Source organism: Prionailurus bengalensis, chromosome X, assembly GCF_016509475.1.
Source record: "Prionailurus bengalensis isolate Pbe53 chromosome X, Fcat_Pben_1.1_paternal_pri, whole genome shotgun sequence".
Lineage (NCBI taxonomy): Eukaryota > Metazoa > Chordata > Mammalia > Carnivora > Felidae > Prionailurus > Prionailurus bengalensis.
This window is the reverse complement of record NC_057361.1, coordinates 15,378,501-15,402,809: the sequence shown is the minus strand read 5'-3', so window position 1 is coordinate 15,402,809 and position 24,309 is coordinate 15,378,501. Positions and strand designations below refer to the sequence as shown.

At 43.6% G+C, this 24,309-nt stretch overlaps 1 protein-coding gene across 2 annotated transcripts in view; it reads left to right on the top strand.

The window, feature by feature from the left end:
* ADGRG2 (adhesion G protein-coupled receptor G2) overlaps window positions 1-24,309 on the top strand; it is a 122,118-nt gene that overhangs the window by 40,115 nt on the left and 57,694 nt on the right. For both annotated transcript variants that reach the window (XM_043570702.1, XM_043570701.1), the window contains exons 2-3: window positions 813-855; window positions 12,869-12,987. In XM_043570702.1, coding sequence (XP_043426637.1) covers window positions 12,870-12,987 — 118 coding nt within the window. In that variant the 5' untranslated portion in view covers window positions 813-855; window position 12,869. The remainder of the gene's footprint in view (window positions 1-812; window positions 856-12,868; window positions 12,988-24,309) is intronic.

Sequence of the window (24,309 nt, the reverse complement as noted above, 5' to 3'; positions counted from 1 at the left end):
AACAAATCTTGATTTGAAAACCGTTATGCCTGTATTTCACATGAGGGGACACCATTGTATGAAGTGAGTTCTCTTCTCGTATGAAGCGTATTAACTCTTCGAGTTAATAGTCATACCAGTGTTTTGGTTTCGAAGTAAAGCGTAATGGAATATTCTGAAAGATACAAGTCAGTTTGTCAACATTGCACTCTGCTTTGGGTGGGCATCCCTTTCCCTTTCGCCGGTATGCATCTGCCTTGTCCCTCACTCAGGTCATTGCCCATACCCCCACATCCCCCTTCCAATTCTGAGCCACACGTAACAGTCAATACGGTTATTTATGTGGTCCCCCTGTGGAGAAAGAATTCTGCCTCTGGCTTTAGGGGCACAAGAAACATAAATGACCCAATTCTTGGTATCAAGGAGTTTATGTTCTAGGGAAGTTAAGTCACAAAAACATAAAGAAATATCTGACAAAGCATGGTTTCTAGAAGGGACTCCCTTCCCCCGCCGACCTGGCCATTGCATTCTCCAGTGCCCCTATGATGCTGTTAATGAAGCCTGAGACTGAGCAGTCATAAACGCTACTAAAACATTAACCCGCTCCTCCCCAACAGTGGCTTTGGGCTGGTCTTCAGTTTAAAATGAGTTCCTTAAGAGCAGGGTTTGCTTCCTCCATTTCTTTTGTTAACTCTGCTTCCAAGTTCAAGCCCTGGTATATGGCAGGGTGGTCTGTGGGCCATGGCTGATGGGCTGATGGTAGCTTGAAGCATGATGGTGCCAAGAAGCCAACTTGCCATTGATCTAATTTTTTTTTTTTTTTTCATTTTCAGATTTGTGCAGAGTCTCCATCTTTTCGTTTGAACTTCCTGTCAGGTGAGTGAGGCTATTTCTATGTGATAGTATTGTAGAAATAATGAACATATTTGATTGTTTTTTTTTCCCCTCAAATGACCTCCCTTCATTTCAAATCCCCATCCCTTTAACTACTGTATTCTGTTTTGTTTTGTTTTAAACTCCTCACTCCCACTTGGAGGCTTCTTCTGTAGACATTTTCTTCTCCTCAGGGATTCTATTGTGGAACCATTTCTTCTTGCTAGTCCAGTTGTTTTTTTGAGAACTTTCACTAATGGGTACAGATTTTGAAGTTATGTGGCGCAATAAACTCTGGGGAAGGAAAACGATCATTTCCAGAGAACTCTTTGGGATTTGGTTTCACTCTTTTCCCCTTTCCTTCTCCCTGGACTGACTTCCCTGTCTCCAATAGCTCTTCTCATGCATTGAAATGGACTACTGAACATTCTCTTTCTTTTTTAAAAAAACTTTATTTTGGGGGGAGAGAGAGAGAGCATGAGAGGGGGAGGGGCAGAGAGAGAGGAGGGACAGAGGATCCGAAGTGGGCTCTGCGCTGATAGCAGAGAGCCTGATGAGGGGCTCAACTCGTGAACCGTGAGATCATGACCTGAGCTGAAGTTGGACGCTCAACTGACTGAGCCACCCAGGCGCCCCTGAACATTCTCTTTCTTACCTAAAGTGCTGTGCCCATGAAGCTTCCAAAGGCTCCTCCCAACCAGATTTCTGCTTCCCAACTCTTCTACACGGAATTAAAAGAATTTTTTTAATGTTTATTTATTTTTGAGAGAGAGAGAGGCAGAGAGAGAGGGAGACACAGAATCCAAAGCAGGCTCCAGGCTCCGAGCTGTCAGCACAGAGCCCGACGCGGGGCTCGAACCCCCGAACTGCGAGATCACGACCTGAGCTGAAGTCGGATGCTTAACCGACTGAGCCACCCAGGCACCCCTACACAGGACTTTTTAAACCACTACTGACTTATACTTCCTGTTTCCTTTGAGACACCTAAATATTGCTTATTTCTGGTTCTTGACTGGTATAAACAATAGAAATCTTGTAACTGATACAACGGTTTATTGCAGTTAACATAGATTAGAACAATCCTATTGTAATTTAAATGATAAATAATACACGTTGTTACTATGTTAAATCCCTATAAGTTATTATTGTAAATAAGGTTAAAATGTCTGAGCAAGGTCACCCAGCTAGTGAATGGCCACGCTGGGACTTGAAGCAGGAGTTGGCCCGGTGTGATGACAAAAGCAAGGAAGGACACAGAATACTGGAGGGTGGTTTGCTTTCCTTTGTACCTCACTTCTTCTCAAATACGATCTCCTGATGATACAAACCGTGTACTTCTGCCCCACCCCTGTCCCCATCTTTTGGTGCAGATCACCATCTTGAGGAGGCTTGTAAGGAGAGTCTCCTATTTTTTTTCCTCTCCATATTGATGAAATTATTGTGTAGCCACAGATTCCAGACCAAATCAATTAAAACATCTTTTTTTTGAGTGCCTGCTGTGGGTGGAGTTGCATGCCGCTGGGGTGGGGGTGAGGTGGAGACTGAGTCTATACAGGAGAGGATGTTGTGTTCTGGTGCCTTGTTTTTGTTTTTAGGCTAAGTTGACTCGCATGGACCATGAAGAGAAAGTTAAAAAAAAAAGTCACTATTTATTTGGCTACACCAATGACCAGTGAATCCAAGTGCATAGTGGCTGTGAGTTCTGGAGGGCAGGAAAGATATCTGTCCTGTTTATCGTAGTATCATAAGTCCCATGTGTAGTACCTTGCATGTAACAGAACCTCAATAAATTTTTGTAAACTAGATGAATGCTAAGAGACTTAATGACAGAGAACAAATGGAGGGAGGTGGACGGGAGATGGGCTAAATAGGTGATGGGTACTAAGGAGGGCACTTGTGATGAGCAGTGGGTATTGTACGTAAGTGAAAAATCACTAAATTCTACCCCTGAAACCAATTTCACCATATATGTTAACTAACTAGAATTTAAATAAAAACTTGAAACAACAACATCAGCAAAACTAGATGAATGTAGGAAATAATTCCAAAATCTTAAAGTTTATTTTTTTATTTTGAGAGGGAGAGAGCACATGTGCACACGAGCAGTGGGGGGGCAGAGAGAGAGAGAGAGAGAGGGAGACAGAGAATCCCAAGCAGGCTCCGTGCTGTCAGCGTAGGGCCCGACGCGGGGCTCGAGCCCACGAACCGTGAGATCGTGACCTGAGCCAAAACCAAGAGTCGGGTACTTAACCAAATGAGCCACCCAGGTGCCCCCAGATGAAGAATTTATGTCCAGAGAATTTAAGGGACAGATTAAGGTCACACTGTGGGTGGTGGAGCCTGGATTCGAAGGCAGGCGGACGGCTCTACCAGGCATGCTTTTGTTCGACGTATTTACCGGGCGTTGGGAGAGGAGCCTGAAGACTGAGGGGAGAGACAAAGCAGGCTTTCGCTTTGCCTTTGGGTAATTCACACATGGGTAATCAAGAGGATAGTGGATTGCAGGTAGGGCAGCAGAGAAATTTGGAGATGACTGAGGGAGTTGAAAAGTAGAACGCCTCTCACGGAGTTTTGTTTACTTTAAGTGCACGATTTATTTCTAATCTTGCACATGTGGTATCGCATTCACTTGTATTGAATAAAGCTTTTTCTCCCCCCTGCGTTAGAAAGCGCTTAATGCTTCCTGAGGAAATCATTTTGCACCGTCAAGACCCAACAAATCACGTCCTTCCATTTGCTTCTAGAGACGTGAAAGCTTCATATTACAGTCATGCCATATGGTTCCCCCTTGACTTGACTTCGCTATGATAAATGACACACAAAGCTGCCATTTTGGAGTTCATATGCAGCACTTACCGGTTAACCGAGTTTCTGTCATCGTTAGGACGTGGGTGTTTGGGGGCATATGAGCGGTCATTTCTCTTTTGACAGCATTGCTGGCTTTAGTTCTCGATGACTTTATCTTCAAAACATTTTGTTGCTGAAGTTTGGAATGGTTCCTTTTGTGCTATATTTATTCAAATTACCCCAGTTTACAAGATTTGAAACTGCTGCTAGACATTTCTGTGAGCATTACAGAGACTTCTGTAAATAGTCTCATTTGATTTATGAAATGGCTCAAACTGTGAGGACTTTCCTTGTCAGGTTTTGGCATCAGGGTTGTCCTAGCCTGGTGAAAATGAGTTAGGTTGTGCTGTCTGTCTCCGTTCCTGGAGTGTTTGTGAGACTGAAATTCTTGTTTTTTAAACATTTGCTAGAATCACCAGTGTAAACATCTGAGACCAGACTTTTCTTTGTCTTTGGGAAATTTTTTGAGACTTAATGGTTATACATCGATTCATGTTTACTATTTCTTCTTGATTCTTTGTTGGTAAGTTGTATGTTTTACATAGGGATTTGCCCATTTCTGTCTAGATTTTCAAAATTATTGAATAAAGTTATTCCTAAAATCCTTCAATCTTGTATGTTTATAGCATTTTCAGTTATGTTGCTTTTTAAATTCTTTCCATTGGTTATTTGCTGATACTCTCTCTTTTCTTCCCCCTTTGCCTCCCTCCCTCCCTCCCCTCCTCTTAAATTTGCCAGAATTTTCTTTTCAAACACCAACCTGGGCTATGTTAATAACCTTTATTTTATGTCTTTTTTTCTATATCATTATTTTATGCTTTTATTTTTGTTATTTCCTTTCTAATTCTTTGGTTATTTTTAATGTTTTATTTATTTTTGAGAGACAGAGAGATACATAGCACGAGTGGGGAAGGGGCAGAGAGAGAGGGAGACAACAGAATCGAAGCAGGCTCCAGGCTCTGAGCTGTCGGCACAGAGCCCAACACGGGGCTCGAACTCATGAACTGTGAGATCATGACCTGAACCGAAGTTGGAGGCTCAACCAACAGAGCCACCCAGGCGCCCCCTAATTCTTTGGGCTTAATTTGCTGGGTTTTTTTTCTCAAACTTCTTGAGAAGGAGCTTAAGTTATTAATTTTAAGGCTTTCTTGTTTTCTAATAGGTACATTTAAAGTTTTTATGTATTTAATTTATTTCAAATTTATTTAAATTTTTAAAAAAATTTTTAAATAGATTTTTGAGAGAAAGAGAGCGTGCGCACACGCGTGAGTGTCAGGGAGGGGCAGAGAGAGAGAGAGAGAGAGAGAGAGAGACAGAATCCGAAGCAGGCTCCAGGCTCGGAGCTGTCAGCATAGAGCCCGATGCGGGGCTTGAACCCAAGAACCTCAAGATCATGACCTGAGCTGAAGTCGGACACTTAACCGACTGAGCCACCTAGGCGCCCCTCTAATATGTACATTTAAGATGTAAACTTTACAGATCTTTAGCTGTGCCCCACATGTTTTGAAAAAGTGTTTTTATTATATTATCAAATATTTTCTAATGTATGTTATGGCTTCTTCTTTGACCTCTAAGTTATCTGTTAAATAACAGTTTAACTTTTTGTTATGGCTTGATTGTCTTGTGGTCAGAGAACATGCTCCTTTTCTTTTCCCCAATTCTGTAAAACAGTTTTGAGACTTCTTGTATGGCTTGGTTTTCAGAAATACTCCAAATGGAGTGGAGGGTTCATACATGGTCTTTAAGTCAGGTTCGTTAAATGTGTCATTCAAATATTCTGTGTCCTTAGTGGCTTTCTTATTTGAATTTTACCAAATGATAATAGAGATGTAAATTTGTCATCTTCCTATTGAATTGAACCTTTTAGGAATGAACCATTTTAGTTACAGGTAACGCTCTTTGCTTTAAAGTATTATTTGGGGCACCTGGGTGGCTCAGTCGGTAAGCTACTTAAGCTCCTCAGGAGAGTCAAAACAAATAAATAAACTTTAAAAATAAATAAATTTTAAAAAACCAAAAAATTAAAAAATTAAAAAATAGAAAGAAAGAAAGAAAGAAAGAAAGAAAGAAAGAAAGAAAGAAAGATCACCCAAGATTCATCTTGGTCCAGGGCCCCCTTTTGTGGTTGCGGACTCTGATGTGCATGGCAATCCCTGGGGTTGTACAGTGTGTATAAGCTACATGACTGTATGCCACAGCCCGGCTGGACCCCTCCAAGAAATGTGCTAGATCTCTTCAATTTCTTTAAACATACTAACAATGATCATATTTTGAAAGATATGTATGCCATCAGTGCAGCTTTGGACGGCAATAAATGATAAATCTATCTTTAAATATAGAATAACTAGAGAATAAGATTTAAAAGGAGGGGGGCAATAGCTTGAGACCACTTTAGGGCAGGTCTCGGTAAGGGTTGTGCTCTGTTACCTCTGGTTAATTGCCATAATTTGATTATACCATGGCTGCCACGACACCTGCAATGATCGATATTTTTTTTGACCTAAGTAACAAGGGGTGTGATAATTGTTCTGCAAGCCTCCTAGAAAATTTTATGCCTTTGAGATATTTACAGTGAGTCATAAGTGTTGACTAACCAGACTTGCACAAGTGGAAATTGAAAAGGGAGGTACTGGAGAGGTTCTCAGTGCAAATGAAGCAGTTGACTTGGATCATTCAACTGTCAAAGAAGTCAGAGAATCTCAAGGTTGTTTTTTTTTCCCCCCTAGAGTCTCTGGTTATATGTTTAACTACTCTAAAAAAAGAATCAGGTAACTATTAGTAAGAACATAACTAAATTTCGATTCAAAGTCGACTAAAAGACCCTGATTCAGCAAATACCTCAGAAAAAAAATTTTCTTCAGTGATCCAAGAATATATTGGGTTCAGTTATTCACACCAAACCTTCTGCTGGATACAATAAAAAATTGTGAACAAAATATTAAGAGAATTTTCTTAAATATAGCAAAGAGCTAACAAGAGAGAAAAGAATTACCAGGCCGGAGATGAAGGGAAAGCAAGAACTCAAGGAGGTAATGTAAACAAAGGAACCATTTCTGTGTGAGCTTATGGGCCTAATGAAGCAAACTGGAGCTCCAGATATGAAATACAAAAGAAAAGCTCAGAGACATGGAGAGAAAAATACAAGGCCTAACATATACTTAAAATTGAAAAAGGAGGGAGGGAAGAGTTTGAGAGAGAGAGAGAGAGAGAGAGAGAGAGAGAGAGAGAGAGAATGCACACACGCCGGCTGCTTCGGCTCAGGTCACCATCTCAGGGTTCGTGAGTTCAAGCCCTCTGCTGGCAGTGCAAAGCTTGCTTGGGATTCTTTCTCTCCGGGACTTCAGCTCTCTGTACCCTTTCCCCGCCCACATGGTCTCTCTCTCTTTCTCTCAAAATACATAAATAAAACTTTTAAAAAAATGAAAGCATTATTTGTCTGATATTAGTATAATCTGATAATATAGTAAAAAATTAGTATATTTTCTTTTGCTTAGTATTGGCATCGCACATCTTTCCCATCCTTTTGTTTTCAAACTTGCTGTATCATTATGTTCTAGTTGTGTCCTTGTAAATAGCATATTTGGATTCTTTTTTTCCAGTCTGATGATCTTTGCCTTTTAATTGAACCATTTAGTCCATTTATATATACATTTTTTAATATGTGTTTTGGGAGAGAGAGAGAGAAGGAGAGAGCGTGCATGAATGGGGGAGGAGCAGAGAGAGAGAGGGAGACAGAGAATCCCAAGCAGGCTCTGTACTGTCAGTGCAGAGCCCGACTCGGGGCTTGATCTCATGAACCGTGAGATCGTGACTTGAGCTGAAATCAAGAGTCAGACGCTTAACCTACTCAGCCACCCAGGTGCCCCAGAAGACTTTAACTTCTTAATTTCATTTTTTTTACCTCCTAATTGATATATATATCTGTATTATATACTGTATATGTAAATAACATAGGTGTCATATTTTTATGCTATCATGTTTCATTTATCCCTGCAAGATATTAATGTTTTATACAGTAAACATTCATTTGGATTTACCAGTATATAGTGCCCCCGTTAGCTCTGGGAAACTGGGGTGTCTGACCTGTGTCTCATGCGTTAGAAGGTCCCTCTCTGGCCCTTCCCTAGTCATAGCCTCTCCAAAGGGTGAGAAGTTCGCAACACAAAGAAGTGATGCCCACCTGGAACGTGGGACCCTGGAATGCCCTATCCGGTCATTCTGTGCCTATTTCTAGGACCTGAGCAGGCCTCTTCATGCTGCAAGTATGCATCCCTTTAGACCTAAGGGATGACCAAGGGGTAGCTGCTTACAGGGAGAGAGGGGGGTTAAACGTACAGGCTGGGGTATCCGCATGCATACGCACAAAGCCTCTTGTAATTTGAGATGGAGCCCTAGTGGAAGAATAAGGGCAAATTGGACCTCCTTTTATTTTTTTTAAGTAAGCCCTGTGCCCATTGTGGGGCTTGAACTCATGACCCTGAGATCAAGAGTCACGTGTGGGGCACCTGGGTGGCTCAGTTGATTAAGCATCCGACTCTTGACTTCAGCTCGGGTCACTGATCTCATGGTTCGTGGATTCGAACCCCACGTGGGGCTCTGCGCTGACAGTGCAGAGCTTGCTTGGGATTCTCTCTCCCTATCTCTCTGCCTCTCCCCTGCTCACTCACACACTCTCTGTCTCAAAATACATAAATAAACTTAAAAAAAGAAAGAATCACATGCTCTACCGACTGAGCCAGCCAGGAACCCGGATCTCCTTTTTTTTAAATTTTTTTTTTTTATGTTTATTTAGTTTTTGAGAGAGACGGACAGAGCACGAGTGGCAGAGGGGCGGAGAGAGAGAGGGTGACAGAATCCGAAGCGGGCTCCAGGCTCTGAGCTGTCAGCACAGAACCCGACATGGGGCTCGAACTCACAGACTGCAAGGTCATGACCTGAGCCGAAGTCGGCCGCTCAACCGACTGAGCCACCCAGGCGTCTCACCCCGGACCTCCTTTCAAACTCTTAACCTGTATATCACAAATGTTAGGAATGGGCCTGGTCACATATTAACCACTTTTCCTTCTCCTTCATTCCTTGTTGCATCTCAGATCTCATTGTTTGCCTGCGTACATCTTTTAGGATTTGTTTCAGTGAGGATTTGTAGGTAGTGAACGATAATCACAGTTCTTGTTTGGTCTTCTGGCTTCCATTGTTTCTTCTGAGAAGATAGATGTCAGTCTATCACGTGCTCTTTTGAGGGTTAATTGTTTTCTCTCAAAGGCATAAAATTTTCTAGGAGGCTTGTGGAACAATTATCACACCTCTTGTTACTTAGGTCAAAAAAAAATATCGATCATTGAATATGTCGTGGCAGCCATGTACATCAGAGTCCACAACCACAAAAGGGGGCTCTGGACCAAGATGGATTTTGGATGATCTTTGTTTGTTTGTTTGTTTGTTTATTAAGTTTATTTGTTTTGAGAGAGAGAGAGCATACATGCAAGCATGAGCAGGGGAGGGGCATCGAGAGAGAGAGAGAGAGAGAGAGAGAATGAATGAATGAATCCCAAGCAGGCTCTGTGCTGTCAGGGCGGGGCCCCACATGGGCTCCGTTTCACGACTGTGAGATCATGACCTGAGCTGAAATCAACAGTCAGACGCTTAACCGACTGAGCCACCCAGTTGCCGCTAGATTTTACTGTTTAAATGCGAGCAGATAGTTTTCTTTGCAGTTGATGCTATCTCACCAGCCATGCTTAGCACCTTGAAAATGTGCTAAGAATCGCTGGCTCTTCAAATCATCTTTCTCGATGGCCTAGATAGCACTGAGGTAACCTAACTTACACCAGAAAATGAAGAAAAGTTCTAGCTCAGAAAGGTAAAAATGACTTTTGTGTATAATGAATAAGGCTTTCAAAATCCACAGATTTCCTCCTTGGTCAGTGATCCTAGGACGTGATGACTTAGCAGGGTGTTGTCTAGGTTATACAGAAGGCAATAGGAGCCACATTATTTTAAATGTGATAAAACATCTCCTTTTGGGGAATATATAGTCAGCCTTGAGGAAAGGTATTTCAGCCTTGACAACTGAAAGCGGTCTTTTCCGTAGCACCTGGTCTGTAGTAAGTCCTTCTTGATCTGTGTTCTCTTTTCAAGATGATTGCTGGAATCACCCTTCATTCTGGCCTTTCCTGCTGTCATTGGGAGTTGAGTACAAGCTCTCTTCAGTGAAAAGGCGTGGTTTATTTTGATCAGAGGCCCAAGTTCCAGCACATAATAACCAGTCACTGTGCACTCTGACTAATTTAACTTTGACCGTATCTTATGTACCACTTAGGAGGTCCTCCCCTAGGACTTGGCAAAGCTCAAGAATGAGGTGGCAAAAATTTTGAAATTATATAATAGCGTTTTGACTTCGTTGATTCATTTCACCTGGTGGATTCAGAACAGTTTACTTCCAAAGACACAGATCCTCAGGAGGACAGCATTGTGGTCTGGTAGAAAGAGTAGGAGTCCCACCAAACAGCCGGATGACCTTGACCCATCGCCTAGAGCATGTTGGTTGGGCCTCTTCCTTGGTCTGTCGAATGAGGGTTTGAGGCTAGGTGAATTCTGAGTTCCTTTCCAGAAGTAAACTGCTCTGAAATCAGATATTTGTGCAGTAAATTTTCTAAGTCAGTTCTACAAATTCCAGGTAGAGTTGAGCCTGAGGGCATGTGTATGGGAGGGAGTTTTTTGGTAGAGGTTTGGTGCACTAAATACAGATTGTTTTTTGAATAGCAGTGCTTTTGGAGGGGGAACTGCCCTCAGAAATAAAAAAAAATAGATTGATTTTTAAGCTTTTTAAATGCAACTTTTGTGACAGACCCGTATGTGTCCAATTCGATTGAGTTTCAGGAACTGAACACACAGAATGGCACCTGTACCTCAGAAACCCCTTTGTGCGCACTTGTGATTATTCCACCCGCACCCCCTTCCAGGGATAGCCGCTCCCCCTGCTCCTCGCTCCATCCGTCAGTTTTGCCTGCTTTTGTACGTCACACGAATGGACTCCTGTACGATATGCATTCGTTCACGTCTGGCCCCTTTATCTAACTTTGTATCTCTGAGATTCATCAATATTGTTGCGTGTAGCTGTAGCGGACACATAAATTTTCCTCCAGAGAGACATTGCTACATCTCTGCACGGCTATATTAACATTCTGGTTCGAGTGACTCATTTGGGAGGGTCAATAATATGCCATTATGAAGAGAGAGAGGATTAGCGTGCTGAAGAGCAGGGCCAAACCAGAGACATTTTACAGTTTGTGAACGTAGTGTATTAATATATAATACAATTTATTGATTTAAAAAACGTCAGCCCTCTTTGGAAGGAGAGGGATTCACCTCCTGGTCTGAGACGTTATCACGCCGTGTCCAAGGAAAGAGTTACCTCCGTGGCATTGGTGATGGCTATGAAATTACAGGATTCTTAAAGACTGACAGCTTTCCCTGGAGACTGAGAAATTGTGTTTTATCCCCGTCTGTCCATGCCCTCACCCACATAACCCCTGCACTGTTTCACCCTGCACGTACTAGGGCGCAAAATGGGCATTTGTTGACTGAACGAGTCAAGAGTACAGCTAGCCTTTCTAGTGGCTTCACCGTGCTCACTTAGCACAGCGGCACTCTCGGGTCGGTCCTGTTAATCACAGTTGGCTAGACGGGGCATCTCGGCCACTGGAAAGGACTCGTCCAGAGTCACGCCGACGTTGCACGGCAGAGCCAGAACCTTTGAACTCCCGCTCTTTGGCTGCTCAGCGTGCTTGTGCCTGAGCCCGTGGGCAGATTGTGATCTCCTGCCTGGCCTCTCCTTCCCTCAGCGTCCCATGCCACCCTCGGCTGCTGGCGCCGACCGCCCGTCGGGGGTGCTGCTGGCCAGCTCCTCCACCGTGAGAGGGACGGACGCGGTCTTCGGATTGGCGGTTCTCTCGGCGTGCCGGACCCCCCTCGATACCTTTCTTTTTATTGCCCGTCGATAAATGTTTGTCGAATGCATGGATGCATGAATGGTAAACGGAGCTTTTAAATTCAGTTTTGTTACGAACTTTGCTTTTTTGAAAAAAACGTTGACTCTCCCCTCCTGACTACTAAAAATGCAAGCACTGATCATGAGCTGACACGTAACAGAGAGGAAATCCTTTTACAGTATAAAACATAAGTAAGAGTAGAATGTTTATAGGATTCTCTAACCCCTTCTGATTCTTAGCATCGTTTTAAGCAGCCTTTGTATAGCGTTACTAATTATACATGCAGTGTTTTGTGTTTTTAATTTCTTCTCATAATATCTTGCGTGTATTGAAGTTTTCCATAAATTCACAGGGACTACCTTGCCTATCTTTTTAAAAAATCGCAGTCTTAAGTGAAGTATAGTTGACAGGCAGTATTCTTTCTATTAGTTTCAGGCGTACAACCTAGTGATTTGACAATTCTGTACACGATGAAATGCTCCCCATGGTTCAGTATAGTTACCTTCTGACACCATACAAATTTATTACAGTGTCTCTGACTGTTTTTTATGCCGTACCTTTCATCCCCGTGACTTATTTATTTCATAACTGGAAGTTTGTCCCTCTTAATCCCACTTACTTTGCCTGTCTCCTCACCTCTGGCAACCACGAGCTTGTTTCCTGCATTTGTGTGTCTGTTTCTGGTTTTGGTTTTTCAAATAATTTTTTTAAAGCTTATTTATTTATTTTGAGAGAGAGACAGAGAGAGAAAGTGGGGGAGGAGCAGAGAGAGAGAGAGAGAGAGAGAGAGAGAGAGAGAGAGAAAGAGAATCCTAAGCAGGCTCTGTACCATCAGCACAGAGCGCAACGCAGGGCTCAAACCCACCAACCGTGAGATCATGACCTGAGCCGAAATCGAAAGTCCTCTGCTTAACCGGCTGAGCCACCCAGGTGCCCCTGTTTTTTAAAATAATTTTGAATGTAATACGATATCCCACTGGGTGGTCTTCCCATAATCAATATAGGTTTTGCTTTTTGTAGCCAGTGCCCGGCTGGCATTGCCAGTTCTCTGGAACCAGAGTAATTTAAAGGAAGCAGGATTGCAGTTTGCCTTGGTTAAGTAACTGACCTCTTGGGTATTTCTGTGTTGTGATTATGGCGTGCTGTGATGATGATGTTTTCCCCTTATTTTATTCCAGGATGTTTTTCTGTGGCAGGCAGTGTGGCCATGCTGGCAGACCCGAAGAACTTCTACTGCTGTTCAAGATATTTCTTACCGTCATCTGTCTTCATGTTGTTCTGGTTACATCCCTGGAAGGTAAGGTGCCTGCTTTTTAAATTTTTTTTCTTTCATTTTTTTCCCCGTTCTATTTCTGTAATGTGTGTTTACTTAGAATTTATTTTTTTGCTGCAAAATAAGCATAAGACTTGCCATTTTAACCCTTTAACCATTGGCATTAAATATATTCACAGTTTTGTGCAGCCATCACCACTATCTACTTTTAGAACATTTCGTCATCTCACATAGAAACTCTGTACGTGTTTCTTTTTTTACTGTTTATTGATTTTTGAGAGAGAGCACAAGCCGGGGAGGGGCAGAGAGAGAGAGAGGGAGAGATAGAATCTGAAACGGGCTCCAGGTTCTGAGCTGTCGGCCTAGAGCCAGACGAGGGGTTCGAGCCCATGCACCGCAAGATCGGCGCCTGAGCCGAAGTCGGACGCTTAACCGACCGAGCCACCCAGGCGCCCCGAAACTCTGTACGTGTTCAACAGTAACTCCCCATTCCCCTTCCCCTCAGTCCCTGGTAACCTCTGTTCTTTCTGTCTCTATGAATTTGTCATTTAGGTACCTCATATAAGTGGAATCATATAATATTTGTCCTTTTGTGTCTGGCTTAGTCACTTAGCATGCTCCCAGGGTTCATCCACGTTGTAGTATGTATCAGAACTGCATGCCTTTTTAAGGCTGAATAGTACTCCATTGTGTGCGTAGACCGCATTTTGTTTATCCATTCATCGTGGATAGACATTTGGGGTATTTCCACCTTTTGCTACTGTAAATAATGCTACTGTGAACATTGGTGTACAAGTACAAGTTTGAGTCCATGCTTTCAATCCTTTTGGGTACATAAACCTAGCAGTGGAATTGCCGGATCATATGGTGATTCCGTGGTTGACTTTTTGAGGCTCTGCCACACTGTTTCCCACAGTGGCACTACATTTTACATTCCTCCCGACAGGGCACAAGGATCCTGTATCCTCACCAACACTTCCTGTTTCCTGCTGTGCCGATAGTGGGTGTGAAACGGTATCTCATTGTGGTTTTGATTTGCACCTCCTTACTGATTAGTGATGGGGAGCATCTTTCATGTGCTCAGTGGACATAATATAGATGTGTTTTTAGAGAAGCCGCTACTAAAACCTTTGGCCCATTTTTGAATTGGGTTGTTTGGGGATTTTTTGATGTTGAGTTTCAAGAGTTCTTTTTATACTCTGGATATTAAATCCTTTACCAGATAATGCAATTTGTAACTATTTTCTCCTACTCTGTGTTATCTTTTCACTGTCTCTAATAGTGCGCTTTGATGCCTAAAGGTCTTAATTTTGACGAAGTCCAATTGATCTCTTGTTTACTTTTTTGCCTGTGCTTTTGCTGTCTCATCCAAGAAACCGCTGCCAAATCTGATGTCCTGAAGATCTCTCCCTGCATTTTCTTCGAAGAGTTTTAGAGCGTTAGCTCTTGTGTTTAGGAGCTTTGATCCATTTTGAGTTCATTTTTGTATATGGTTTGAGATAAGGGCCCCACTTGGTTCTTTTGCACGTGATAGCCACTTTTCACAGCGCTCTTTGTTGAAAAGACCGTTCTTCCCCCATTGAATGGTCTTGGTACCTTTGTCAAAAATCACTTGACTGCATGCATGAGGGTGTATTTTTGGCGTTTATCTGTGTTTTAAAAAAGTACCTACTTGAAGGCACTTCTGCATGGAAGCTTTAAGGGAAGTAGATGGAGAATTAGCCAAATGAAGCAGAATGGTTTTCAGAAAAGAGGATCTTTAGAATGAAACAAGGAGGAAAGGTACGTAAAGGAAGGCAGCAGAAAGGCCAGAAATCCTGGCTGTAACATCTGTAGGTACAGCTGCCAAAAGAATACCATGCTATGCAAATGGAAAGCATCCTTGCCTGCAATGTTATTTAAGAATTCTTTTTGTTAAAGTGTATTTTTATTTGTTTTGAGAAAGATACAGAGAGCAAGTGGGGGAGGTGCAGAGAGAAAATCTCAAGCAGGCTCTTCACCTGTCAGCGCAGAGCCCGATGCAGGACTCGAACTCACAAACATGACCCCAAGCCGAAATCGAGAGTCGGACGCCCAACCCGCTGAGCCACCCAGGCGCCCCTTTAAGAAGAATTATTAAGGCCACACAGAGAAATACCTTTCTTATTCAGAGGAGAGTGGCAGGAGCAAGGAACCTTCGCTGGATAAAGCGAGTATCACCGAACAGCAAACAATGACATGTAAACAACACACACACACACACACACACACACACAACGTAAGTGGAAAACTTCCCAACAGGCTAAAACACAACTGACAGTCTTTCAAAAAGTAGGCACTGGGGCATGTCAAGGAGCCACCACACTTTACAAAAAGAAATGACACGAGCTAAGTGCATACTGACTGCTTATAGTGTGCCAAGTTCCTACCTGCTTTACACATTCACTCTCTTAAGCTTCTCAACCAAATCCATGAAGGAGAGATCCTAGCCGTAGCCCCATTTCCCAAATCAAGGCACTGAGTCTCAGAGAGCTAAGTAAGTTACTCGAGGAAGTGGCTGACTGGGATTTGTGGCCAGCTCTGAAATTTGTGCTCATAACCAGAAAGCCAGAGTTCTCAAACCTCTGAAAACATCGGTTCTCAAGATAGCAGAATGCCCTGGAGGACTTGTTAAAACAGGTTTCTGTGTCCCTCCCCCACAGTCTTTGATTCAGTAGGTAGAGGGCAGGACCCGAGAACTGACGTTTCTAACAAGCTCCCAGGTGATGTTGATGTGATTGGCCCAGAGTCTACACTGCCTGCACAGCTTGCCGAAGACATAAGTAGGGGGCGCAAACTCCCCCCCCCCCATGGAGATCACAAGTTACAAACTCTGTCGCGGGCCTGTGACGTTTATGTAAACTATGCTCGCACATCGTCTTCTCGGGGCATTAAAACGTCACTGTGGGATTGGTGGAGCAGAAATCAAATGTCCCCACTCTACTGATGAGTAAATGTCCCCGGGGACGTAAGTCTTTTTGGAAAAATGTATTTAAACATGATGAAAAGGGGGCAGGTAAACAGGAAAGTACACGCACGCTGACGGCTCCCATGTCTCTCTGACCGAGAATGATCTGTGCCGATGGGACCATGTGTGGCCCGTGTGTGGAATAAGCCAGAAGCGCCAGGGAGTTAACGCTTCAGAACAGTGAGGGCTGAGAGTTTGTGTTCACCTGCGTCAGCTTCCTCGTCCCTTGGCGAGGTGATGCTGAGGTATGTTCTACAAACCTAGTAGATTGTTGGATTGTGCCGCAGTTACCCGTAGTAGTAACCCGCTCATTAGTGCACCCATTGTGGGCTTTACTCCCTTCCCTATCATACTTCCCTACTCCCTCCCTCAGCTTTCTGGGGTCCCCCCACTTGGAACCTCACTAATTTTCCAAGGTCCAGCCAAATATCACTACCTCTATAAAATCTGCCCTGATCTCCTCAAAAGAAGTAAATCTCTCTCCCCAATGCTCCTTTCTCTCTTTTTTTTTTAAATAATTTTTTTGAGAGAGGCAGAGCAGGGGAGGGGAGGGGTGGGGGGGGAATCGGAAGTGGGCTCCGTGCCGACAGCAGGAGCCTGAAGCAGGGCTCGAACCCATGAACCATGAGATTATGACCTGAGCTGAAGTGGACGCTTAACTGACTGAGCCACCCAGGTGCCCTGCTCCTTTTTCTCTTTGTCCATATCTCTTTATACTTGTCACCTTATATGACGGCATTAGGTACTTCCTTTGCCGAATGCACTGTAATGCATCACGAGTCCTTTTAGTGCACCGTCCCCGGGCCGCGTGAGAAGGGAGAAGAAGGGTTTGGCGAGGCGGGTGGGAGACTGATGGGAAGCAACCTAATGAGGACTGGGGGCTTGCCCTGGGCCAGGCCCTGCTGGGTGCTTTATGTACGTCATCTCATTTAATCCTCACAAAAACGCATCACGATAGATATGTTTAGTCTCAGTTTGCAGATGAAGAAATGGAGTATCAAAGAGATTAAGTCATTTGCACAGAGCCTGAGAGCTTGGGGGATTCCCTGTTGGAACCCATAGCCTATACTGTTCACACTCCACCAGGCTGCCTCGTAAGTGCCTGGAGACCGAATGCACGTGTCGGTGAGGCACGGGGAGATGCTGGAGAGGGAGGGGGTCTGGGGCAAGCTGCCAGAGAGCAGCCATTACCCTGGGCTCTGGGGGCTCTGGATCGCAAACACAGTAGCTTCGCCCTGGAAGCCTGAGAGTGACTCAGTAGCTCTTAATTAACAGTAGGAGAGGTCGGTCTGACAGTTTTTTATTAGGCCACTGGCCAACAGAGAGAATCCTTAGACCTTAGCGCTTTCAGTTGTATAATTTGGTAACGTGTGAGGGAATCATTCTTGGTCTACCAGAATCCCAGATGAGCTTTGGTAGGTAACTATACTTTCTAGCCTCTAGCTTTCCTGGGCTATGCCATGCCTTTTTTCTTTTTTCTTTCTCTCTCTCTCTCTCTTTTTTTTTTTTTTTTTTTTTTTTTGTCTTTGAAGGAGGTCTTCTTTTAGGTACAACTATTTTCCAGAGGGTGAAATGACATAATAATGGAAGATGGTTATAATCTCATTCTTGCAGGGTTGTCTTCCCCATTTGGAAACAATTACACATTTGAGCCAGTTTAGTGAGCTCATGAGCTATAATCCCCAACTTTCTCTCTCTGGTCTGGGCCTAGATCTTTCTGTGCTGCAGGCATTTCCAGTGGTAGATTCCTCTCTAATTCCCCTCTTCCAAGGCCTCACTGTCTTATTTCCTCTTACCTTCTCATGCTTTGTCCATCCAAGTCTTTGTTCTTCCTTGTGCAGTGCACGTTAAAGCTGTAGGAGCGTAGACTGTAATGCTCTTGAAAGGCAGGGAACCTGTCTTGTTTGACTTTGTCCTCTAGTATCAAACCGGGTGCTACACTCCTTCCCTCTCAATTCCCCATCTGTGCAAATGAGATTTCAAATACCATGGCGTTGATCTGACGCTCAGCCAGTCTTCCAGCCCTCCGAGTTCCCACTACCCCGACACAGGCGTGAGGCCGCTTCTGCTAGACCCTCACTCTTTTCCCTGGCAGGTAGAAGTGGTGACAGGGAATGGTAGAGGCTCTGGATAGATTGAGGAGGAAACTGAAAGCAGAGGACGTTTTGTGTCTGATTTTCCACTTGGAAGCCCTGGTCGGAACTCCTCACAGCAGCCTATACGTCAACACGGGGAGCATGGTAGAGATGAAACATGGTGGCATAGTGCGTTTGGGCAGAAAGAAGGCTAGAGATGATGTCTTTTTCAAGTCTTTTTTGTCTCTTGCGGGGCAGGGTAGGGATGCTGATTGGCCCTCACTTTCCTTGTGGGCAGCTGTGTTGTGAGCCAGGTGCAGGGACAGGGCTACAAAAGTGATGGTGTAGACAATTTAGACTGGCAGCCAGGTGCAGGATGTGACAGACACTCACTGGCGGGACCTGAGGGGACCTGGTCAGCAAGAGACGGACCTGCAGGCCAGGGTGGGCTACTGAGAGAATTGACCATGGGGGCCAGTGACACAGCCTTCAGCAGTGAATGCCAACTGGATACCCAGGAACCCCACAGGGTGAGGGAGATCTTCGGAGAGGTCGTCAAGAACCCAGTGCTCAACATGGGGTGGGCTCACAGATCCGGGCCCTTGGTCCCTGTTGCCAGAAGGACACTAGCGCCCCATTCCCAACCTGGAAGCCATCTTGACTACTGGAAGGAAGAGGCGGGAATACAAAGATTGTGCATCTTTCCAAAAGACATCGACTTAACTGGAGATCATTTTAGAGCAAAAGAGAGAGCTACCTTAAATCATCAGGTTTAAGAATGCTTTTCCTGAACCTCTGGAATAGAGGCTCAAAAATAAGATGGAACCTGCTTAGACATTAAAGGAAGCTTGGGTATTTTTGTATCTGTTTGTTTATTGTTGCTATTGTTTGTACATCTAACTTCTGTTTATAAATTTTAAACTAACCTTAAAATTAATACATATTAAACACTTCAGACGTGTGAGGACACTTTGCTAGGCATTGTTGAAGGTGATCATCATATCCCGAATTCTGCTTTTCCTTCTGGTTTTCTCTTTTCAGGTATGAAGAAATATCTAGTCAGGTCCTCGTGGGTAAGGGTGGCGACTTTTTCCTCTCTGTATCCTTCATAGTCTAGCACAGACTAAGTGCTCAATAAACTCTTGTTGTTTGACTGGTTTTGATTTGTGACTCTAGTCCCAGGCCTAGAGATACTCTAGAACGTGAGCCTCTCCCCTCAGCTTACATCACCAGCATCGCCCTCGTCTGAAGCCAGTGAGTTCTGATACGACATAGGTTACTCTTCCAAAGTTTTGCATAGGCCGCAATGGAGTGGCTGCTCATTGGCTAGAATTACTCTTGAAGAATGGTGTCCTCGCCTCTCTATGATGAAGGGTCTCAGCTGATTGCCTGTTAAGATTCCTTCAAACTCTGAGATTCTGTGCGTTCAATTGTCCAGTAGGGACAGTCTTCAGATTCCTAATTCACTGTCCTGGGTTTACCAGGGATCTTCGGGGTCTGCTTTGAACCGAGAACCACTTATGTCTGCCATCTCATTTCAAAGCTGCTCTCCAATTCAAAATTCTTAATGTGAAGTTGGAAACAATTTAAAATAGTTTTTAGGGGCGCCTGGGTGGCTCAGTCAGTTGAGCGTCCGACTTCAGCTCAGGTCATGATCTCGCGGTTCGTGAGTTCAAGCCCCGCATCAGGCTCTGTGCTGACGGCTCAGAGCCTGGAGCCTGTTTCAGATTCTGTGTCTCCCTCTCTCTCTGACCCTCCCCTGTTCATGCTCTGTCTCTCTCTGTCTCAAAAATAAATAAACATTAAAAAAAAATTAAAAAAAAATAGTTTTTAAACTTCATGTTTTTACGCAAGGTGATTTCAAAGGGTCTTAAAGTTACAGCGAAGCCAATCAATCTCTTGATTTCTAAATTGATAAAAGCTCCCCAAGTGGCTTTTGCTGACTGGCAAATCAGCCAGTTGCCAGTGCTATCCTTGCCTTGCTCGTCATGGAAAAGTCCCAGTGTTCCTTGGTAGGATCCAGTAGCAACAGCTCATAGTCCTGGACTTTAAAAACAGCAGCAGATGTGGCACCTGGGTGGCTCAGTCAGTTGATTGTCCGACTCTTGGTTTCAGCTCAGGTCATGATCTCACGGTTCGCGAGTTCGTGCTCCGCACTGGGCTCCGTGCTGACAGTGCGGAGCCTACTTCGGATTCTCTCTCTCCCTCTCTCTCTGCCCCTCCTCTGCTTGTGTTCTCTCTCTCAAAATAAATAAATAAACTTTATTAAAAAAAAAAACAACCCAGCGGCAGCAACAACCCAACTGGATATTTCTGTAGGTCTTCATGGTTTACAAGGCACCTTGGCATACGTCATCTCACCATGTCCCTGCTGAGGTAGGCAAAGAAAATTCTATTATCCCTACTTTGCTGATGAGAAGATTGAAGCTTAAAGCAATGGAGTAACTTTGAAAGTTACTCAGCAAGAAGTAGTATCCGGGTCTTTGAAAGCAGCTCCCCAGAACTCTGTCCTCCACATCAGCCTGCACAAAGCACTTGCTTTTGGCAATAGGAGTACGTTGTAGCCAACATCCTTAACAATGGTGATTTTAATCATAAGGAATGTCCGTTTAGACCAGGGGTTGGCAAACCTTTTCTGTGAAGAGCCAGCTAATAAATATTTTTGGACTCATGCGTCATCCACAGTCTCTGTGGCAACTAGTCGACTCTGTTGGTGTAGGCAAAGCAACCATAGGCAATATGCAAATAGGCGTGGCTTCGCACCAATGAAACGTTTGTTACAAATGTGGGATTTGGCCCATGGGCCGTAGTTTACAGATCCCTGATTTGGACAGAGCAGAAGCGGTACAGCATATACTACTGATCAAATTTATATGCCAACCATTCCTTGCTCTTTACTTGCTGGCCAAGCCCTGGCTTCACAGGGTGCTTGCTCCTTTCCACATGACTCAGGAGCAAATCCTAATTATTCCAAGCCAACTGTGGAAATGCTGTTCCTTGCCAGTGTTTGATTTTAGGAGTGGGCATGTGGCTTCCTTTTGACCAATAAGACACATGGGAAAATCTGCTGGGGGACTTTGAGGAAAAATTTCCCCACTCTTTTTTGAAATTATTTTTTTAATGTTTATTTATTTTTGAGACAGAGAGGGAGAGCCTAAGTTGGGGAGGGGCATAGGCAGAGAGGGAGACACAGAATCCGAAGCAGGCTCCAGGCTCTGAGCTGTCAGCACAGAGCCCGACTTGGGGCTTGGACTCACGAGCCGTGAGATCATGACCTGAGCTGAGGTCACAAGGTTAACCTACGGAGCCACCCAGGCGCCCCCAGAATTTCCCCACTCTTAAAATGAGACTCAAGGAGAAATAGTTTTTCTTCTTCTGGAGCTGCGCTGTCCAATATGATAGCCATTAGGCACATGTGACTATTAAATTTAAATTAATTAAAACTAAATGAAATTAAAAATTCAGTTCCTCAGTCACACTAGGTACAAGTTAAGTGCTCAGGAGTCCCATGGGGCTAGTGGTTGCTGTACTGGACAGTGCAAATGCATAATATTTCCATCACTGCAGGTAGGTCTGTCAGTGCTGTATCTGGATGTTTCTGGGTCTGGATTTGATGCCTGGAACACCGGTCGCCATCTTAAATACATTGAGAGGAGGTAGTGAGTGCCAGTGGAAAATGGAGATACCCTGAGAGTTTGAAGATGTTGAGCGAGGGGCGCCTGGGTGGCTCAGTCGGTTAAGCGTCCAACTTCAGCTCAGGTCACGATCTCGCGGTCCGTGAGTTCGAGCCCCGCGTCGGGCTCTGGGCTGACCGCTCAGAGCCTGGAGCCTGTTTCAGATTCTGTGTCTCCCTCTCTCTCTGACCCTCCCCCATTCATGCTCTGTCTCTCTCTGTCTCAAAAATAAATAAACGTTAAAAAAAATTAAAAAAAAAAAAGATGTTGAGTGAACAGTGTTCTGAAGGTGAAAGAACAGAAGCATGGAAAGGGCCTGGGTCTTCCTGAGCTGCAGGATGAACCCTCTTAGAACTGTCTGCTTTAGGATTTCTTAAGTGGGCTAAATGAATGTCTTTAATGTTTATGGTACTTTTAATTGGGTATTCTGTGACTTGCCCCCGAAAGCATTCTTACACATAGAAGAGTTAACATTTCAAAGGTTTACAGTTGATTCTTGAAAAAAAAACAACGGGGGTTAGGGGTGCCAATCCCTGTACAGTCAAAAATGTGCACATAGCTTTGACTCCCCAGAAACTTAACAACTAATAGCCTACTGTTGACCGGAAGCCTTACCGATAACATACATAGTTGATTAATGCATATTTTGTATGTTATACGCATTATACACTGTATTTAAAAAAATTTTTTTAATGTTTATTTATTTTGGAGAGAGAGACAGACAGACAGCGTGAGTGGGGAAGGGGCAGAGAGAGAGGGAGACACGGAATCCGAAGCAGGCTCCAGGCTCTGAACTGGCAGCACAGAGCCCGACATGGGGCTCGAACTCACAAACTGCGAGCTCATGACCTGAGCTGAAGTCGCATGCTTAACTGACTGAGCCACCCAGGTACCCCGTACACTGTATTTTTATGATAAAGTAAGGTAGAGAGAGGAAAATGTTATTAAGAAAATCATAAGGAAGAAAAAATACATTTGCAGTACTGGCCTGTATTTATTGAAAAAATCTGCATGTAAGTGGACCCGCGCAGTCAAACCCGTGTTGTTCAAGGGTCAAATGTGCTATGAATGATGTCCTTGTAAATGCTTCATGTGTTACCTTAGTGGATCCGGACAATAGCAACAATCAAGTGTTAATCCCTTATTTCCTAGATGAGAGAGCTGAGGCTTGGACAGTTTGAGTCACTTCCAAGTTCACACAGCTGGAAAGTGGAGGTGCTGGGATTCTAGAACCTGTGTTCTTAACCGTTTCCTTTGTGTTTAGTCCCTGAAGCAGTCGGAGATGGTTTTTACACAACTTTGACTGAAACTTAGCCATGTTCATTCATCCTGAAATGGATTTGTACTCCCGAGGGACCAGATAAAGATTGAGGGAGATCTGAAGGATAAAAGCAGTAGCTCCACTGATTTAATCTATCAGGGAGTAAGTTGATATTCCAAGGGAATATGCTGTTGAAATGTACCTTGAGGCGGGTGTCTCTTTACTTCAAGGAAATAATAAGAAACACATTGATCTTGGCAAGAAGTCTTGTGTTCATAAGATCGCAGTGCTGCTGTAAAAAAACATCAGTATAAATCGAGGATGCTTTTGTAATGACGTCTGTGGCAATTGTGTTAGTTTCTTTTAGGAATGCACGTAGCTTGAAGCAAAAGTTACTCCTGTTGCTGTAGTGTTCATTACAGTATATAGGATTTTGTTAAAGAAGAGAGAAATGAAAGATGTGAAATGGGCAGTAGTCTCACTTTGGCGAATAAATTATAATTGCTTCTAATTATCTCATTAATTGAACGAATAAGAACCGAACACAGAGTTCTTAGTATGCGGTGGTGTGTTTCAACTGTATAGTCGTTTTTTTTTTTTTTTGTCTTGCCCCTAATATATGATATGTTATTACACTGATTTGGATTCATGGTAAGGTCTAACGTTCTGGGTTTTAGTGGATGGGCAGGAGGGGATGAGTTTGAATTCGTAAAAAATGTCCAGTTACAGGATCTTTTCAAAATAGAATTTTAATACTTTTAAGTGAGTTGCATGATGTGACTACAACGCAAACTCTATCTGAGGTCAGGGGCTTTGTGTCATTTCCTGCTACAACCCAGTCCCTGGCGTATGCAGTAGGCCTTTAAACATTTTACCAAATGAATAAACTTTGGGCAGATTCCTTCATGTTTCTGGGCTTGTTTCTTCACTTACAGTGTGAGGAGGGTGGGCTAGTTTGGTCTGTAGTCTTTTCCCTACCTGGGACCTATTTTGTAGTTCTTTTCGTCCCCTGAACTCCAAGCCCAAAAAGATGGTATCTTTCACATGATTTATTTAAGATTTTTTTTTTCATTTTTGTGTTGAGCAAAGACGTACATAACTGGATCCAGTTTTTGTGATCAGCAGTAGAAAACCAGTATAGCTATAATTTTTACAAATCACACGCTAATTTTCTCATGCAGCTTACTGTGGGTAAATAAGCAATTTTTGAAATAATGATCTATAGTCTAAGTGACTGCGCTGCCAGTTTTCTAGATCTATAAAATTGTACTAGGTCGTCTTCAAGTCTCCTTTACCTCTGAAATGAATTTCTATGACCTTCCCTTTCCTGACGTGTAATGCACAGATGGA